Below are 19616 nucleotides of genomic sequence, written 5' to 3'. Positions count from 1 at the left end.
CCACATCCCTTGAACCCTTGAAAGAGACGTTCCACAAGCTTGAACCTAGGAGATCTCCAAGTGCCAAGAAAGTTGACGGTACAGAAAAGGAAACTGTAAAGGTGGATTTTCCTGTGCATATGTTATACACTGGCTAAGAAGGAGCCCCCTTATGGGCCACACGCCCATCCTACCAGAGCCAAGACTGCTACAAAGGTGTTAGCGAGGGGTGTTTCTTTTTTGGGTATCTGTCTGGCTGCAAAATGGGCATCCGTACCCACGTTCACGTACAGCAAGAAGTTCTGATGCTAGTTTTCAGCACACTGTCGAGTGCAATTTGTCACAATTGTGCCACATCTGGGAATGCGGAAAAGAAAATGTCAGCACGCAGGGGTGGCACCTATATATGTGTCCCTGCTCTATTACTTCTAGGGCCAAGGGTGGTCAGCATGCAGGGATACTTGCTTTCAGAATTTCGGTTCCAGTCTGGCACCTGGTGATTATTCTAAAGGGGAGGAATCTATAGTTTGAGTATACACCAGAAAGAGTTTTACTGAAAGTGAGTAACTTGTTCTTCTTATCTTTATTAGAACATTGCTGGGAGCTCTATTAAAACAATGGAGTGCTCCGGGCTTCTACCAGCCAATAGAGCTCCAACATTCCAATGTTGCTGTTCACAACTGTTGCTATGAACAAAGGCCTCAAGGAGCCCGAGGTGTTTGTCTTTTATGAAATTTTGTTCATTACTTGAGCAATTATTTTGAACCATAAATTTAATTCAGACTAAATATTGTTAATAAATTCAAGCAGACTTGAGTGTCATGTTGTAATAAATAATGGCATTAATAAACATGCATTCTATATTTGTCACTTCCATCTAAATAGCGTATGTAACTTAAGAAGGGGATACCTAGAAGGAAAAAACATGATAATTATAATAAAAATACCTTCAGAACCCGACGTTGAATGGGTAGACAGCCCTGTTGGTATCCTGCAATAGTTTGTTGCAATATTAATTAAGAAATGTACTCCAAATATTGAAGCAAACGTACACAAGCAATTATCTGACTTTGTGAATCTACCTCTGCATAGTTCTGCGGACAAGCTACTATACCTTGAAGTTAATCTTAGAGATTTCTTTACAGAATGTAATGTGTAAAAGTGGACTGTAACACTTACATTGTATTTCTTCTGCAGCAAGCCGCCTGGGCTTGTATTCCAAAGGCTCACAGTCCTTTTCTGGTGAAGAACTTGATGTTTTGGACATTCAGCAGCTGTCACAAATTGTACCTAAGGTGTGTATCTATAGTTTATATTCTTCTACATCTTTCACAAGGACTGCAAAAAACGACAGCATGATGCATTATTTTTTCTTTTACGCAAAACTCGAAAACTGTTGAAGTTTGATTTTCTTTTGAAAACTGTAAATGTATTACAAACTTACTGGGAAAAAAAGTTTCCAACTAGTAGGCTCTGGATTGATTGTTTCAGTTACTACTTTTGAGGTACAAATGAATAAATGAAAGCAGGTGTTGATAAAGCTCATAATTGTATATATTGCGTAGTAAGCCTGTTTTATAAAACATTCTTAATACATACAAGTGCCACAGATGCATAGTAATGCAAACTTTCTTCACACATTTTACACAGGAACTGATCCGGAACATGCAGCAGTGTTGCAATCATCCCTTTTAACACTGAGAATAGGCATAGCATAAGCAACGAGTGTGCAGAATTCATACATGCAGAAAACTGCTGCAGCACAGGCAGCAGCAGAGCAAACCCCTACACTTACTCCCCCCAATGCCACTAAGAAAATGTGCGGCACAATCTACCCACTGACCAAAATCTTGTAGAGTATCAGCAGGAATAGTGGAGGACCAATACAGGCTACCCGACTCTAACCTACCCAACTCTAACCACCCACTGCATAGGCAGCTAGAGTGCAAGTGTTCCTCTGGAAAGAACAGTTACAAGAGAACACCATGATTGCATGCTTCCATTACACAATCCAAATAGATACCGTACAGATGGAAGATGCGCAATAGAATAAAAAATATTGTCGCTGAAAAGATGGATGTCATCAACCCTCAGTTCTTCACAAATTCTTCTTGCAGCCTGGCACAAACGCTGCGCTGCAAAGACCTCCTCGCCAAAGTACTTCCTCCTCAGAGCCTTAAGTCATACGACATTTAATCTTACTCTCATAATAGGCACCTTGTCTGCTTTAACAGTCAGTTGAATCTCCCAGTTTTACGTGTAATGAACATCATACAGTGCTCTATCAAATCCTACAACTGGTCAAGACCTTCTGTGAATACAGCAACACTGGCTCTAATGGTTAGAAGGGACTGGGGTTACAAAGTTTTTTTCCCAGACAGATTGATGGAACTTATTTTGGAAAACTGGTTGCTGTCTATTTGAGGAGGGCAGTATTGGGACATTGGCACCATTCAAAGATGTGTCCTCTTTAAAACAGTCTTGCCAACCAGTAGCAGACACATCTTTCCGGCGTTCCAAGTTGGAACAGATGTAGCAGGTACCAACTAGTTAAATCTTTGTGTTTTCCATATGAGACAATGTATAATTCCTGACGGTGTCTGTGTGAGTTTCAGCTCAGGACAAAAGGAAACCCACGGATAAGAGTTACGTTTGTTAGAAAGGCAACAGTGCAGAAATACCAGAGGCAAACCGTATGTGATTGAGTTGTGAGTCTGCCAAAGCGAGTTTGATCTGTGCCAGTTCTTTTGTCCTCAACCAAGCTCTGCACTGGTCTATATAAATGTTGATTTCTCCAACCATCCAAATAGATTACTAACTGCAAATAAATGAACGCAAAAAAGCTCCACCTTGTGCTGTACTTAATGCATTCTGAAGAATGATGCCATCTACGCAGCACATGCTCTCCAAGTAACTCCATGTGTTACAACATCTATGCATGGGAAAGTCAACCCCTGTTATGGAGGACTGAACGTATCCTCGACAAGCAGGTCTGTGAACTTTCAAGTAAAGCTGCCTGATTCCTGGCATTAAAGGTAAAGCTGGCATCAACCATCACTCATTAGGAAGGCTTCGAAGGGGACCTGGCCGTTGATGGAGGAGTTATTGAAGAAGAACTTTTGAGGACAGATGATTTTGTAATGTTTAAGACTGATCAGAAGCAAGAGAAACATCAATGTAGATTTTGTAAAAGGTTTATATAGAGATCATTATTGCTTTTTCTTGACTTATCATAGGGGTGCATGACTCCTAAATTCCTGTCATAAGAAAAAATAAAGACTACTACTAACTTTTGGTATCAGTGTTTCTGATACTTCCAGTATCCTTTGCCCAATTTCCATGCACCCATTTAGCAGTATTCAGAAAGAAACAAGTCTTTAATTTAAATTCCAGAGGCTGTTGTTCCCTAAGATTCCCAGAATCCTTTATTCTAAGGGAGCAACTTCATTTAATTTACAGCCCATATATGTAACCCAAGCAAATAGAGGGAGGGAGTTTTCGTTAAGTTGATATTGGAGTTGTTATTATGATTAGTAGCATAACTTTTCCTTCCCCACATTCATGAGCTTAGAAAAAAACTGTACGGTAGGAAAATAAAGTAGAGCAGGAAGAAACGTAGAGACCAAAGTATCTGAAAAGATTTGTAATGAAAGCCAATGCCAACTCAACATCACAGTCTTAGCGGTAATGCTTTCAACTAGTATGTATTGCTCTCCATTTGGCTGCTTAACATAGCTATACAAAGGACATCAGTTGTAAATATTTTACATAACATTTGGTTGAATTAGCTCTCGGGAACCTGGCAGAACCCCGTTACCTTTCTGTTAAAATAGTTATATACTACAAACAATGAAGTGAGAACTCGCTAGCGCAGATTTCTTTTTGTTACAGAAGACCAAAAGCTTTCTTGTTCTGAAATTCAAAGTGCCCATTTAAGATGAGGGTTATGCATCACCTGTTTTACAAATACAAACGTGAACAAGTTACAAAAAGGAAGTTGTAAATGAGTGCTCTAATTGAGGCACAATTTTAAAACTACAGATGTCAAAACGTTTGACTGTGTTCTGAGGATCAGCTGTAAAACCGTAAAAGAGAGCATGAGCCAACAAAGTCTGAATTTCACGGACTCCTGTGATGAACCTAATGGCAGCTTTCCTCAGAATAAGCTAATAATTTGCTCAATTTTTATGGAGACTTAGCAATGCTACTTCTGTTCCTCCAGATCACATATGGATGACTGCCATTGTCCTTGGCTGGGCAGCGATAGACCTCTTATTCTTTCAAATGATGTTGCTCTAGTTAAGTGTTCCCAATAACGCCAGCACTATGAAAGCTAAAATCAACACTCGACAATGCTCTCCAGAACTTTGAAACTGTTATGTTCGAGGCATGTGGGCTGCTGAATTCATATCTGTGCATAGATCGCCGCCTAGTGTTGGGTCCGGATGATTGCACCTTGTTGTTCTGGAAGAGTCTAAGAAGTATCACGAGATAGGTGACTCCTCCCCTGGACTACAGTGCGCATGGGCATCCTCAGATTGTTTTTTTCCGCCATTGGGTTCGGATGCTACTTCTCAACTCCAACTTCGGACCGGAAAATTTACAACTTTATAAGGCCAAAAGGCCTTTTACCTCGACGGTATTGTTCTCGTTCGGGACCCCTCCACTCGAACTTACTTTCCATCTCGATCCGGTCGTCGACGCGGGCCGTTGGGCCTTTTCGATGCCACGTGGGCCTGCTGCCGATGGAAGGGACCCCCTTTAAAAAGTGCCCACAATGTCACTCCAAATTCCCACATACTGATAAACATACAGTATGCAACGAGTGCCTATCACCCGAGCACAACGAGGAAAACTGTGGAGTTGTGCTCAGTTTCGGTCTAAGAAAACTATCCGGAACCGAAGGGCTGCTAGACAAGAAATGCAGTGGCAGGCACCTGAACCGGAGAACATCTTCGAAGACGAACCTGACCCCTCGGAAGCGGCCGACTCCGATCTAGAAATTGTCACCGTGGAGGACCAGTCGGACTCCGATAACCAGATCCCACCAGGGCAAACTGTGCGTACCAAGCCCCCAACCCCGCTTCCACCCCAAGACAAGGCTCCGGTCGAAGCATCGCCTAAAGGCCTTAGCCGAGATCGACATACTCCTTCAGAGGCCCCGCCTTCCGGCTCAGCCCCGAAGACCAAACCCAAGCCTTCCGATACCCCAGGAACCAGCAAAACGATTCCTAAAAAGGCCGTACAACCTAAATCCGTTGTCGAGCCGAAGAAGGTTGTTGAAACAAAAACGGTAGCCGATGCTAACAAGACAGTCGACCCGAAAAACGCTGTCGATCCTAAAAAGACTATCGACCCGCAGAAGGTCATCAAGCCTACAAAAAACCTCGAGCCGAAAGAGGTCGTCGAGCACAGAAAACACGGGAAACCGAAAAAAACGGTCGACCCGAAAAAAACGGTCGATCCGAAAAAACGTCGATCCGAAAAAAGTCGTCGCCCCAAAGAATGTCGCCGAACCAAAAAAGGCAATACAACCAACAAAGGACGCCGTAACAAAGAAAGTCGTCCACCCACACAAGGTCACCGACCCGAAATCAGCGTCCGAGCCGAAAAAAGCTCCACAGCTGAAGGCCAAGACTCACCCCAAAGAAGTGACTAAGCCAAAAGCATTGGCGCCAAAACCGCTGACAGTTGAGGAAGAACTTTTCCATCCTGATCCATTACGCGCCAAACAATCTAAACTGTATATATGTACCCTGAAACTGGACACGAACAGTTTACAAGAGGAAGAAAAGACAGTTGGACGCTAACACTTCTTCACCTGTTCCCGCTAAGAAAAAAGACTTTGGCATGTCTCCTTCAAGGCCTTTCACTCCTCCTCACTTTTTTCCTAACCTGCCTTTCGTGCCTTACTCTCCTACACATTCAGGTTATGAAGACACTGAAAACATAGGGGAAGATCCTCAGGATGACTTTATCGAACCTGTGGATCAGGATGTACAGGATGACACATAGGAGGACCACAATGATCCCTATGATAACTACGAGCCACAACCCATCCCTGACACCTCTACATAGCCTACAAAGCGGTCGCCTACTGACGACACCTTTGTCTTTAACCAATTAGTGGATAGGGCAGCTAAATTTCTCGGCGTGGACTTGCTCACCGATCCAATAGAGGAGGACTTCCTTTTTGACACTTTCCTCACATCAGAAAAAAGCGTACTTAGACTTCCTATGTTATAAGGGGTACTAAAGCACGCGCCTAACATATTTAAAGACCCAGCCAGAGCGCGTGTCCTCAACCCTAGGATTGAAAAAAATACAAATCTGCCCCTTCAGGCCCTACTTATATTAGGTCACAGTTACCATTGGACTCACTAGTCGTATCAAACGCTCGAAAACTAGCTAATTCACAAACCACAGGAAAAGCTCCCCCTCCTGACAAGGAGTCGAAGATATAAGAAGCCTCAGGCAAAAGAGTAGCCTCCCAGGCAGCAAACTCCTGGAGGATTGCAAACACACAAGCTTTGTTAGCACGCTATGATAGAGCACATTACGACCAACTGGAGGGTTTACTACAACACCCACCAGAACCGTTCAAAGCTAAAGCTAATGACCTAATACAGGAAGGCAAATTTATCACAAACGCTTCCATAAAATGTGCACTTGACGCAGCTGACACAGCAGCTATGTCCATCAACACAAGCGTCTTAATACGCCGGCATGCGTGGCTGCGTATTTCCGGCTTCAAAAATGAAGTGCAATCAACCATCCTAAACCAACCAGTTAACCAAGATTTCTTGTTTGGCCCTGCAGTAGATACCATTTTAGAAAAAATGAAAAAAGACACTGATACTGCTAAGTCTATGGGTGCACTTCAGTTTCAGCAATCCAGAATTTCCTTTCGTCGCTCCTCCTTCAGGGGCTCAGGGAGAGGTAACACATCCCAAACGTCCTCTACATTCAAAAGTAACCCCCAGAGCACTTTCAATAAAGGCTCCAACAGGGGAGGTTATAGAGGAAATAATAACAAGGACAGAGGACGGGGCGGCAACAACACTAGAGCCTCCGCCGCCGCCACACAGGGACTTATTCACGCTCCCTCCAGACCACTAAACACTGGTCGGAGGCAGACTAAAACAATTCCTACCAGTCTGGAACACCATTACTACAGACAGGTGGGTGAGACAAATTATCCAGTATGGTTACTGCCTGGAACTCACTTCTACTCCACCCAACATACCACCCAGACACCGTCCAATGTCCAAAGAGCACATCACGTTGTTACAACAAGAGGTCATATCCATGCTAGAAAAAGAAGCCATAGAACCAGTTCCTTTTCAACACCAGAGAACGAGAGTGTACTCTTTACTTCCTAATCCCCAAAAAAGACGGATCCCTCAGACCGATACTAGACTTCTGATAGATACATCTGCCAGTGGATTCCTCACCTTGTGAATATCCCCTTGCGTCAGCAACATTTGGAAATTCTTTTTGTAGCTTCGCGCCGACGTGGACGACGTCACAGAGGCACGACACCTCGCGCGACTCCGCTTATGTCACCGACACCATAATAGGCCCACGCCGGCGTGATGAGATCAGTTCCCTTTTTTCCGGGTCGTCGACGCTAACGGTTTTCGAGGGATCGTCTGTAGCTATATTGTAACTTTGTTACCTTGTATTTCTTTTGGTGTCTTCTTCGTCTTCTGTCGTGATGACTTCGAAGAAGACTGGTTTTAAGGTGTGCGGAGAATGTAACAAGATGATGTCTATCACGGATCCGCATGAGTGCTGCGTTTGGTGCTTGAGCTCCGATCATGACGTCGAAGATTGTCCTTCTTGTAAGAAGATGACTCCGAAGGCTCTCCGGGAGAGGGAGACTAAACTCCTCGTAGTAAAGTTGAAGAGCAAAAAAGATAGAGTTCGAGGTCGCGAACTCTGCGTTCGGTCGAGTTCTCGTTCGAGGTTGCGCTCGGATTCATCTTCAGCGCATGCTTCGAGGAAGAAACATAAGAAGAGGAGTCATGAATCTCGCCATCATTCTGAGAAAGACTCAAGTTCAAGGCCGAAGTCACGGGTGAAGTTCCTTCGAAAGTAGGCTGAGGCCTCGGCTTCGGAAGTGCAGGTCTCTGAGGTTGAGGCTTTGCGTGCTGATTCGCCTGTGTCACCGAAGCAGTTGCCGAATCCTTCTCCGAATCCATCCCATCCTTCTGGTCATGAAGATGAAGGTGAGAAGGAAGAAGAAGAAGAAGGTGAGGGCGAGGCTTTGTTGCCTGCGGGTTCATGTACCCCGTGCACCAGCCTGAAGTGGAGGCCGAAGTCATAAAGATTCCGCTCTCTCAAGAGCAAACTGGGAGCTTTTATCCAGCCTTTCCGGCTCCAGGTCAGGATCCTTCTCAGTTCCTGAATGCCATGTTTGGAGATTACTCCAGGGCTATGTACCTCTCTGGTGCACCTGTTGGTCCCACGGGTCCATTGGCTTTTAATTTGGGTGTCCCCCAGGCTTATGCTCCTGCGCTTTTATGCCTTTCATGCCGGCTCCAGCTCCGTATTGGCATTTTCCGTCGCCGTCGAAGCCTCCGACGCCGGTTCCATCGACGCCGATACCCTCGACTCCGGTGCCGAATCCAGTTCGTCCTCGGGTTAAGCTGCCTCTTCCAACTTAGAGTTCGGCTTCGGCTCTGGTGGAGTCGGTTCCGGATCCGTCAACTTCGTATGTGAAGGAGAGGTCGAGGCGTGAGGCACAGAGGCTTTTGGAGGAGGAGAGGTATCGGGATGAAAATTTGGAGGAAGGTGAACTGCAGTATTCGGAGGATCCTTTTGATGACCTGAGAGAGGCTAGTGGTCTTGAGCTGTCTCCTGAGTGGGATTTGGCCCCTGTATCGGACGTGCCTTCCAAGGATGTAACACCTTATCATGTTGTAATTAAGAAGGCTGCAGACTTGTTAAATATTACTCTACCTACTGCTGAATACAAGTCTAACATTCTAACTGAGGTCCTTCACTCGCCTTCCTCCGTTATTGAACCAATGCTCCCATTTAATGACGCTTTGGCTGAGCCCATTTATGAAGTTTGGAAAAAACCTCTGACAGCTCCTGCTGTTTCAAGGGCTGTTGCGAGGAGGTATAGAGTGGCACCTGGTGACCCGGACTTTTTGTCAACGCACCCCCTGCCGGAGAACTTGGCTGTGCAGACTGCCTGGTCAAAGAAGTCTATGGGTGCTTTTCCGCAGGTTCCTGGGGAAAAGGAGACAAGGAAACAAGACCAGGCGGCAAAGAAAATCTTTTCATCAGCCAGCATGGCGCTAAAGTCTACAAATGCAACTTGCCTGATGGGTAGATACATCCATGCTTTGATGGATTCCGTCAAACAGTTGGTGCCTAAAATTCCTGAGAACGATAGAAAGGATTTTCAGGAGGTAATTTCTGACACTCGGGCTGTGGCAAGGCAGGTAATCCAGAGTGGGCTGGACACGGCTGATTCAGTGGCGAGAGTGATGGGCTCATCAGTGGCCACAAGGAGAGCTGCGTGGTTGAAATCTTCAGAATTCTCTGTGGATGTTAAGTCTGCTTTGATGGATTTGCCCTTTGATGGGTCAGGATTGTTTGGTTAAAAGGCTGACGCTGCTTTAGAGCGGTTTAAAGACAGCAGAGCAACAGCGAAGTCTTTGGGCCTTCAGACCAGGGGCTCTTTTGGAAAGCGATTCAGAGGATTTGGCAGATCTTCCTTTCGGGCCTACAAACAATCGCAGCAGCAGCCGCAGCAAAATACGCTGTACAAATCATGCTGGGGCAGGCAGAGAGCTCGCCCTAGAGGTCGCCAAGCCTCCTCCTCCTCCTCTTCTCCTTCCCAGCCCCCTGCCACTGCAGCAAAGCAGCCCTAGATCCGCCATTCCGGATCATGTGGGCCCAGTGGGGAGGGCGGCTTACCCATTTTCTACGAGATTGGGAATTGATTACATCGGATCTTTGGGTTCTCAATCTCGTGGAGAATGGGTATGCTCTTCCCTTTCGGGAATTTCCCCCCAATTACCCTCCCTGCCAGGGTTATTGTTCGGAGGACCACCTTTTACTCCTGCAGGAAGAAGTCCTGGCACTGTTCAGAAAGGGTGCGATAGAGGTGGTTCCGGAGCAGGAGAGGGGTCAGGGATGCTACTCCCGGGATTTTCTGATTCCCAAGAAGGATGGCAGGCTTCGTCCTATCCTGGATCTCAGGATCTTGAATCTTTACCTGAAGCAGGAGAAATTCAAGATGCTCACCCTTGCACAGGTTCTTCAAGCGCTGTTGGAAGAAGACTGGATGGTGTCGATCGACTTACAGGATGCGTATTTTCATATTCCCATCCTGAAGTTTCACAGAAAGTATCTCCGTTTCACGGTTGGATCGCAACACTACCAGTTTGCGGTCCTTCCGTTTGGTCTTACTACTGCACCTTGAGTTTTCATCAAGGTGATGGCGGCACATCTCAGAAGAGCGGGAATACCGGTATTTCCGTATCTGGACGATTGGCTGATCAAACCAGAATCTCCAGAGATAGTGCTCCATCATCTGCAAGAGACAACTCAGTTGTTGCACAGGTTGGGTTTTTCGATAAATTTACCCAAATCTCACCTGGTGCCCTCCCAGCGCAACCTATTCATAGGTGCGGTACTGGACACTACTGTGTGTCGTGCATTCCCTCCTCCTCAAAGGATTCGCGACATACAGGAGATGATTCCTTTATTTTACAATGGAGCGGTCGTTCCAGTCCTCAAGGTCCTTCGCCTGCTCGGTCTGATGGCTTCTTGCATTCTGTTGGTTAACCATGCACGCTGGCACATGAGGGCACTCCAGTGGTGCCTCCGCAGGCAGTGGTATCAGCACAGCGGAGATCTCAGGGAGTCAGTGAGGATCTCGAGAGAAACTGCAGCGGATCTGTCTTGGTGGAGCGTGGACGGCAATCTGTCACAAGGAAAGCCTTTTCAGCTACCTCCATCGGTGGCCACAGTGATTACGGATGCGTCCACTCTAGGGTGGGGTGCTCATCTGGGAGATCTGGAGGTCAAGGGTCTTTGGTCTCCAGAGGAAAGGTTGCTTCACATCAACCTTCTAGAGTTGCGGGCTATACGTCTGGCACTCAAGGGTTTCCTCCCTTCCCTTCGCGGTCAGTCAGTTCAAGTCCTGACGGACAACACGACCGCAATGTGGTATGTCAACAAGCAGGGAGGAGTGGGGTCACAGTGTCTCAGCAGGGAGGCTTTGAAAGCAGTGAGAAATTATATTGCGACTGTCTACCTTTTTGTGTGACATTTATGGATGAATTCATTGAAAACAAATTATTAATTATTTTGTGAACATTTTGTACTTATCGCACATATATATTTATAAAAGACCAAATAAAAAGATACTAAAAATGTATTGGTTGATGCAGACGAATTTTATGACATGTATCTAATGTATAGTTTCTATGCTTAGGTCCACTTCAAAGTATTTTGTTCCTAAATGATAATATTTACTACCCTGATATTTTCCCTGATTTAGGAACCTGTTTCAGGGATACCCCTATTTTTTCATATTTGTAAGATCAATCCATAAAACTGCTTAAACACCAATATCAGAAAATACTCAGTTGAAAAATAAAAGTACATTGCCCTGCTAGTATGTCTTTTATGACGACCTAAGTGTGACAAAAAGAACTGTCTTCATTTGATTCCGAAATTCTAAAACTAGTTCGTAATTCTTTCCCTGAAAAAGGGGAATGTCCACGGGATGTGATACTAGGATAGTGTATCAATATTATATTTGAAAATTTAAAGTAATTGTAAGTTATACTAAGTTGAAATTGAATATCTGCCACATTTGTATTCTCTGTGCTATATTATCTTCTATGAGAGATTCTATGATTAACATTTTTCTTAACTTAATTGAACATTTAATAAATCCACTTTCTCCAGATTTTGTTTGTGATTTTGTTTTTCCCCTTAGGATTTTAATTCTTATATTTAAATATCGCCTTGCTCTGTTTGAGCATGTTATATTAGCACACCGGTGCAGTGAAAAAGCAACTATCTCATTAAATTTCCAATTTTTTTATTCACCTGCTCGTTCTACAGGTCTCAGTGTTTTACAGAGCCAGCCCTAGACATAAACTGAAAATTGTTAAGGTAAGCCCTTTTATCCTGTGCAAGTTAAATTTGGATGTTCGTAATGTTAAGGATTGATTTCTCCATACTTAAACTAGCTGTTGTACAAATCAGAATGTTAAATTGGCAATGTTTTGATTTAATTTTCTCTGTGGCCACATTCTGAATAACGTTTTCTTTTTGTTTCACAATGGTCTTGTTCTATTACCAATATGGCAAACTACATTCTCTAACGCATGCCTTTTGTCTGGAGATCTATCAACTATTAGTGATCATGTCAACATTCCATTGACATGACCCCATTCTCCTTAAGTATCTCAAGTTATACAGTGTTGTGACCCATTATGTTGTTTGTGCTTTATTTAACTGAGTATGACTTTGTCACCGTATTATAGCTGTTTAGTGTCCCCAATTGATTCTCTGGTTCAGGTGTCTCCAACCAGTCAATTGTGAGCTACCAGTAGCTCACAGACCCCTTCAGAGTAGCTCAGAGCCTTGAGTTAATTTTTAAATAAGCACATGGTCATATGTTCCTTTCGAAGTTAAGGGAAGACTGTGTCCATTTTACATTATTGTCATCAGGCTGCAAATAGCAGAGCCTGATAATGAGCAGTACTCAGTCAAATTTTTGACCCAGGCAGGGACCGGGTCACAGATCTGAACAACTGAAGCACTGAGGTATCCAATTCTTTAATGAAAGTCCTTGCCAACTCCGTATTGAAGCTGTGAACAAAATGATATTTCTGAATGCTTTGAAATTTAAGAAAATTGAAATGGAAAGTTACCTTAATGATTAAGTTAACGCTTCATTTCAATGTTCTCCCATTTCAAAGTGTTGCATTTACAAACAGCAGGCCCTTTACTCAAAGTGGCCAGTATACATTTTCTTACTTTCCCAATACAGGTATGATTTGGCGGACCACTTGAAGGTGCAAGTTATGGCTCCTCATTGGGAAAATGGATTAATATCACCCCTGTATTTGCTGGGTGTTAAAATACCAGCTATTAAAGAAGGGAATAACCAGACTAAACAGTCATTTCGCTAAGTTACAGTTGGTGAAAAGTTACAGCTGACAATATAAGCACAACTGGCAGCATTAATCTTATTGGAATTAGTCTCATTAATATGCTGTGCATAACATTAATGTGAAATATGGCCCAACTTGTAAGTTACTCCAAGCTGTTCTTAAAACAGACTGTGGTTGCCTGAACTGTAAATTGTCCATTGTTACTCAGAGCTTGAGGTAGAGTGAGTTACCATAGTGAAGTCATGGGTTGTTCGCAGTTCCTACTGCTACTGCTCAGTCCACTGCAGGGTTGCAATGGAGTATTCACATGTTCAGGATGGAAGTCCGGAATCTTTTCTCGAGTGAGGTTGACTCCTATAGTCATAAAACATGGTAGCTATATATGACTGAAGTAGTATGACTGGGTGATATGTCTATGTTGAAGTGCAAGGCAGTACCTGATGATATTTCGATATGTTCCGATTTCGGAGATTTCATTAAACATATATCTGAAAGAGACACGTTAGTATTAGATTCCTTACCTTAGAATATCCCCAGGCGTCAGACTGGATCCGGAATTTATTTGCGTAGCAGTACCCTTGCACGTCGGTAGGCGTCTGCGGCTCTGCGTCCGTCGGCGTCTGCGGCTCCGCGTCCGTCGTCGGCGCCGTGATGACGTCGCCAGAGTACTTAGACGCCGCCTCCGCATGCTGACGTCAGTTCTTCTTTTTTCCGCGCCAGCAGCGCAGATCCGGAAAAAGTGGTACCTTAGTCACTTTTTGACTAACTCTTTTTTGATCTTTTTGATCTCCTTTTTCGAGTCTTCGACTCTGAAACGGTGCCGGTAGGGATGCCTGGTTTTAAACCCTGTGAGGATTGCGACCGGCTGATGTCGGTCTCGGACCCTCACCGTCGGTGTCTCCACTGTCTCGGCGTCGACCACAACGACAAGGCCTGTTCCGACTGCCGGGCCCTGACTTCGAAGGCTAGATGGGAGCGGTCCCGTAAGCGGCTCGAACTCCGGCAGTCCCCCCCCCGCGCCAAGAGAGGTCCCTGTCCGGACGGAGGTCGAGGGACCGGGAGCGGAGCCATCATAGTGACGGGCCCCGCGGCGCCTTCGGGCCCAGCGGTCCCGTCTGGGGGTCCTAGCGGGTCGGGGGGCTTCGGCCCCGCCGGCGCCTTCGGGTCCGGCGCCGCAGGGCCCCACTGGATCCGGATCCGGGTCGTCGCCGGTGGATTTGACGACCTCCTGGGCGCCGACCCCTCAGGTGTCACCCCCGGCGCCGTCCTCGGGCGACGCCGTCCCCGACGCCCCCTCGACCCGGTTCCGGCGCCGGTGCGGCGCCGCTGGGCGACGCATATGACGCCATTTGGAGAATTCATTTTCCATGAACCGGCCCCGTCGTTTCCTAACCCTGAGTACCAGGAGGTGGGTGATGAGGAGGATTGGGAGGGGTCTGAGGACCCTCTGGCACGTGAATACCAGTCTCAAGAGGACTGGGCAGATTAACTTGGGGAGGCCAGTGGTATAGACACTTCGCCTGACACTGGCTTTGTCTCCCCTCCTACCGTGGCTACGGAGGAGGGGGCAACCTATAGTGTGATGTTGATGAGGGCGGCCAAGGCCTTGAGCCTTGAGCTCCCCGTCGCGGCCGTGAGGACTAACCTCCTCACTGAGGTCCTTAAGCCGCAGTCATGCTCAGCCGAGCCTCTGCTGCCGTTTTAATGAGGCCTTAACCGACGTTCTTTTGGGCACTTGGTCCAAGCCCGCTACGGGTTCGCCCGTAGATAGGAACGTGGCCAGACGCCACCGCCTGACCCCGGGCGGCCCATGTTTTCTGTCCACCCACCCCACCCCCAAAAGCCTGGTTATCCAGGCCTCCAATTCCCAGACCGCCTTCCCGTCGGCTCCTCCGGACAGGGAATCCAAGAGGTATGAGCAGTATGGTAAAAAGATCTTCTCATCCCTTAGTCTGGGACTGCGGTCTTCGAACACCGCATGCCTCCTGGGCCGCTACACCCACTCTCTGTGGGATACGGTTGCGGAAGTGCTGCCAGAGTGTCCGTTGGAGGTACAGGCCAAACTCGGCCAAGCCCTTGTGGAGGGCCGGGATGCAGCCAAATATTCTATCCGGTGTGGGCTGGATACCACCGACTCACTAGGTAGAGCGATGGCAACGACAGTGGCCGTCAGACGTCACGCTTGGTTGAGGTCCGCCAACTTTTCGGCCGATGTCCAAAACACACTGATGGACATGCCGTTTGATGGCCGTCGCCTTTTTGGCGACAAGGCAGACCATGCGCTGGAACGCTTTAAGGACTCCAGAGCTACGGCTAAGTCCTTGGGCCTCTCGGCCCCGCGCCAGCAATCGGCTGCCTTTCATTCCTTTCGTGGCCACGGAAGGGGTGTACCCACACGTGCTGTCAGCCACGCTCTGCAGGGTAATACCCAACGCGGTGGCGGCTGTGGAAACCGCCGTGGTGGCGGTCGGGGACAATGGCGAGGTCAGTCCACACCTTCCCCCGCAGCTTCCGCCTCAAAACCCTCCTAGTCCGTCCTTTCAGGCCCATGTGACGCCAGTGGAGAAGTGTGGCTCACTGGTTAGAGGAGGCAGACCCTGATGCAGAGGTCGGACCCGGGACCAGGGTTCAATTCCCGACGCGGCAGGGTCTTGAGCCCAAATGTCCACGGACTCGATAATTCTCGCCTCGGTGCCTACTCGAATCATGGGTTCACACTCTGCAGCTCTGGGCAATAGCTTGCTTAATCTCCACTACGGCCCCCCGCGGCGGGATGCCTGGTCTTCACCTTGGGGATGCCCAGTAGGGGTAATCTCGCAGGGAAAGCCAGGACGGGTTCCCAAAGCAAGCGCTAAGAGACCTGTCGGTGATTTGGCGCTATATAAATCGAAATTAACATAACATAACATAACAGTGGGGGGCAGGGTTCGCCATCACCTCCTCCACTGGCGCACTGTCACATCGGACAGGTGGGTGCTGCAAATCGTCCGAAGGGGCTACTCCCTCCTCTTCGAGGCGACTCCTCCAGCCATGCCACCGCAGAACCACCGTGTATCGGGGGATCATTTGCGACTTCTGCAGGAGGAAGTTACGGCCCTCTTGGCCAAAGGGGCCATCGAGCGCGTTCCTGGGCCAGAAGTAGGGTGTGGTTGCTACTCCCACTACTTTCTGGTACCCAAGAAGGGCAAAGGGGGCCTACGCCCTATCTTGGACCTACGGAACGTCAACGGCTTCCTCCGGAAGGAGAAGTTCAAAATGCTGACACTGGCTCAGGTCTTGACTGCCCTGGACCCAGGAGACTGGATGGTAACGTTGGACTTGCAGGACTCTTATTTCCACATCCCCGTCCTGCCGGCCCACCGGCGCTACCTGCGGTTCACGGTTGGGCACGAGCACTTTCAGTATACCGTGCTCCCCCTCGGCCTTATCAGCGCCCTACGGGTGTTCACAAAGGTGATGGCGGTGGTCGCAGCTCATCTGCGCAGGTTAGGGGTTCCAGTCTTCCCCTACCTCGACGACTGGTTGTTGAAGGCGGGCTCGCCCCAGACAGTTGTCAGCCACCTCCAGACTGCGGCAGATCTCCTGCACCAGCTGGGGTTCTCCATCAATGTGCCGAAGTCACACCTGTGCCCCTCTCAGAAGCACCTCTTCATCGGAGCGCTTCTCGACTCGGCGCGGTTTCGGGTTTATCCACCCGAACAGCGGGTCCTGGATATTCAGGCTCTGATTCCCATCTTTCAGCCGTTATCCCAGGTCTCGGTCAGGTTGACGCTGCGGGTTCTGGGGCTGATGGCCTCCTGCATCCTACTGGTGCATCACGCCAGGTGGCGGATGCGGGCTCTGCAGTGGGACCTGAAGTTTCAGTGGGCCCAGCATCAGGGCAACCTGTCCGATCACGTCCTGATCTCGAAGGGCACTGCGAGACAGCTGCAGTGGTGGCTCACGGACCGCGATTGGGTCAGCGGCAGATCCCTCTCCCTTCCCCAACCGGAGCACGTAGTTGTGACGGACGCGTCCCTCCAGGGCTGGGGAGGCCACATGGGAGAGGCGGAGAGCAGAGGCCTCTGGTCTCCAGCGGAGGCCCGGCTCCACATCAACCTGTTGGAGCTACGGGGGATTCGTCTAGCCCTGAAAGCATTCCTCTCCTCTGTCCGGGGGAGTGTAGTGCACGTGTTCACGGACAACACCACCGCCATGTCGTACTGCAACAAACAGGGCGGGGTGGGGTCGTGGACCCTTTGCCAGGAGGCTCTGCGCCTCTGGCAATGGCTGGAACGCCAGGGCGTGACCCTGGTGGCTCAACACCTGGCAGGTTCTCTGAACGCCAGGGCGGACGAGCTCAGCAGTCGGTGCATGATGGATCACGAATGGCGTCTGAACTCGGACGTGGCGCAAGGCCTCTTTCTGCGATGGGGAGAGCCTTGCTTAGATCTATTCGCCACCGAAGAGAACGAGCAACGTCATCGGTTCTACGCGTTGGAATTTCCAAGGCGGCACTCGCTCGGAGACGCTTTTCGTCGCGAGTGGAGTTGCGGTCTATTGTACGCCTTTCCGCCTATACCACTTCTGCCCAGAGTGCTGAAGAAGATCAAGCGCGACCGGGCACAAGTCATCCTTGTGGCTCCGGACTGGGCACGAAGGTACTGGTATCCAGAGCTACTCAGTATGTCAGTCGATCCCCCCCCCCCCCACCCCCCCCCCGCTCGTCTGCCTCTTCAGGAGGACCTTCTGTCGCAGCAGCAGGGGACGGTTCTCCACCCGAACCTCTCCAGTCTCCACCTCCATGCTTGGAGATTGAGCGGCGACCGTTGAGGCCATTTGACTTGCCTCCTGAAGTCTGTAACGTCATTCTGGCAGCCAGGCGTCCCTCCACAAAGTCGGTATACGCCTGCAGGTGGAACAGATTTGTGGCATGGTGCACAGCAAAGGCTGTGGATCCTCTTGCTGCCCCTCTCTCTGAGGTTCTTCTCTTCCTTCTTTCTCTTGCCCAAGAGGGCTCTGCTCTGGGCACTATCAAGGGCTACCTTTCTGCCCTTTCAGCCTTTCTGAGGCTGCCTGATCAACCTTCTTTGTTCAAGTCCCCTATTGTAAATAGGGCATCACACACACGTTCCCTCCTGTTCCGTTTGTGATGCCTCAGTGGGACTTGAACCTGGTTCTTACCTTTCTGATGTGCACTCCCTTTGAGCCACTTCACAACTGTCCTCTCCGCCTTCTTACTCTGAAGACTGCTTTCCTGGTTGCCATCACCTCTGCCAGGACGGTGAGTGAGCTCCAGGCCCTTTCTTGTACTCCACCGTTCCTTTCTGTCCATCCGGACAAAGTGGTGTTGCGTACTAAGCCATCTTTCCTGCCCAAGGTTGTCACGGCCTTCCACATCGGGCAGTCCATCACCTTGCCAACCTTCTTTCCGCCTCCGCACCCCTCTAAAGAGGAAGAGCGGCTCCACCGTCTGGACCCAAAATGTGCGCTCTCATTTTACTTGGATCGCACACGCCAGTTCCGGGTGGATGACCAACTCTTTGTTGGTTACGTGGGCGGTAAGAAGGGGAAAGCGGTGCACAAGAGGACCATCTCCCGGGGGATCATCTTGTGTATCCAGGCATGTTACTCCTTGGCTAAAAAGGAGCCCCCTGTTGGATTGCGGGCTCATTCCACCCGAGCCACGGCGACTACAACTGCCCTGGGCCGGGGAGTGCCCTTGCAAAACATCTGTCAGGCAGCTACGTGGGCATCACTGCACACGTTTGCAAGACACTACTGCCTGGACATCCAAGTCCGGAGGGATGGCTTCTTTGGCCATTCTGTCCTCCAGGACTTTCTGGTGTGATTATTGGTTCGCAGACCCACCACCGGGGTTGGTATTGCTGGGGTATCTATTCTAAGGTAAGGAATCTAATACTAACGTGTCTCTTTCAGATGGACAAGTTACTACTTGTGTAACGATATATCTGTAAGAGACATTAGTTAGTATTAGATTCCTTACCGACCCACCCATGCTCCCCGTTCTGCGAACTGATATCTAGGGTTAGGGTTACCCCCTTTCAGGGCACTAGTTTCAATGGCACCAGTGCTGGTTTTTAACATGGCTCAGCGCTTCTGGTGCGGAAAAGCTGTGTCTAAGAACTGACGTCAGCACGCGGAGGCGGCGTCTAAGTACTCCGACGACGTCATCACGGCGCCGACGACGGACGCGGAGCCGCAGACGACGCCTACTGACGCGCAAGGGTACTGCTATGCAAAAATTTCCGGATCCAGTCTGACGCCTGGGGATATTCTAAGGTAAGGTATCTAATACTAACTAATGTCTCTTACAGATATATCGTTACACAAGTAGTAACTTGTGCATTGTGCAGAGGTTCCTGTGCTACATTATTGTTAAATTCTTCATGGTCTAATGGTAGGACTTGTAAATGCATTGAAATAAGTAAAGTATCGCGTAATGTTCAACTTGAAATTCGGTCTACATATTGGCTGTCAGAA

The 19616-nt window shown here is 48.4% G+C and overlaps 1 protein-coding gene across 7 annotated transcripts in view; it reads left to right on the top strand.

Moving 5' to 3' along the window:
* Nucleotides 1-19616, top strand: part of ATP2C1 (ATPase secretory pathway Ca2+ transporting 1) — a 912406-nt gene that overhangs the window by 665884 nt on the left and 226906 nt on the right. For all 7 annotated transcript variants that reach the window (XM_078663878.1, XM_078663881.1, XM_078663880.1 and 4 more), the window contains exons 19-20: nucleotides 1177-1274; nucleotides 12076-12126. In XM_078663878.1, the coding sequence (XP_078520004.1) occupies nucleotides 1177-1274; nucleotides 12076-12126 (149 nt within the window). The remainder of the gene's footprint in view (nucleotides 1-1176; nucleotides 1275-12075; nucleotides 12127-19616) is intronic.

The sequence above is a fragment of the Lissotriton helveticus genome, chromosome 10 (assembly GCF_964261635.1).
Source record: "Lissotriton helveticus chromosome 10, aLisHel1.1, whole genome shotgun sequence".
In the NCBI taxonomy this organism is placed as follows: Eukaryota; Metazoa; Chordata; class Amphibia; order Caudata; family Salamandridae; genus Lissotriton; species Lissotriton helveticus.
Note: the sequence above shows the minus strand (reverse complement) of the source record. Positions and strands in the feature narration are given on the sequence as shown.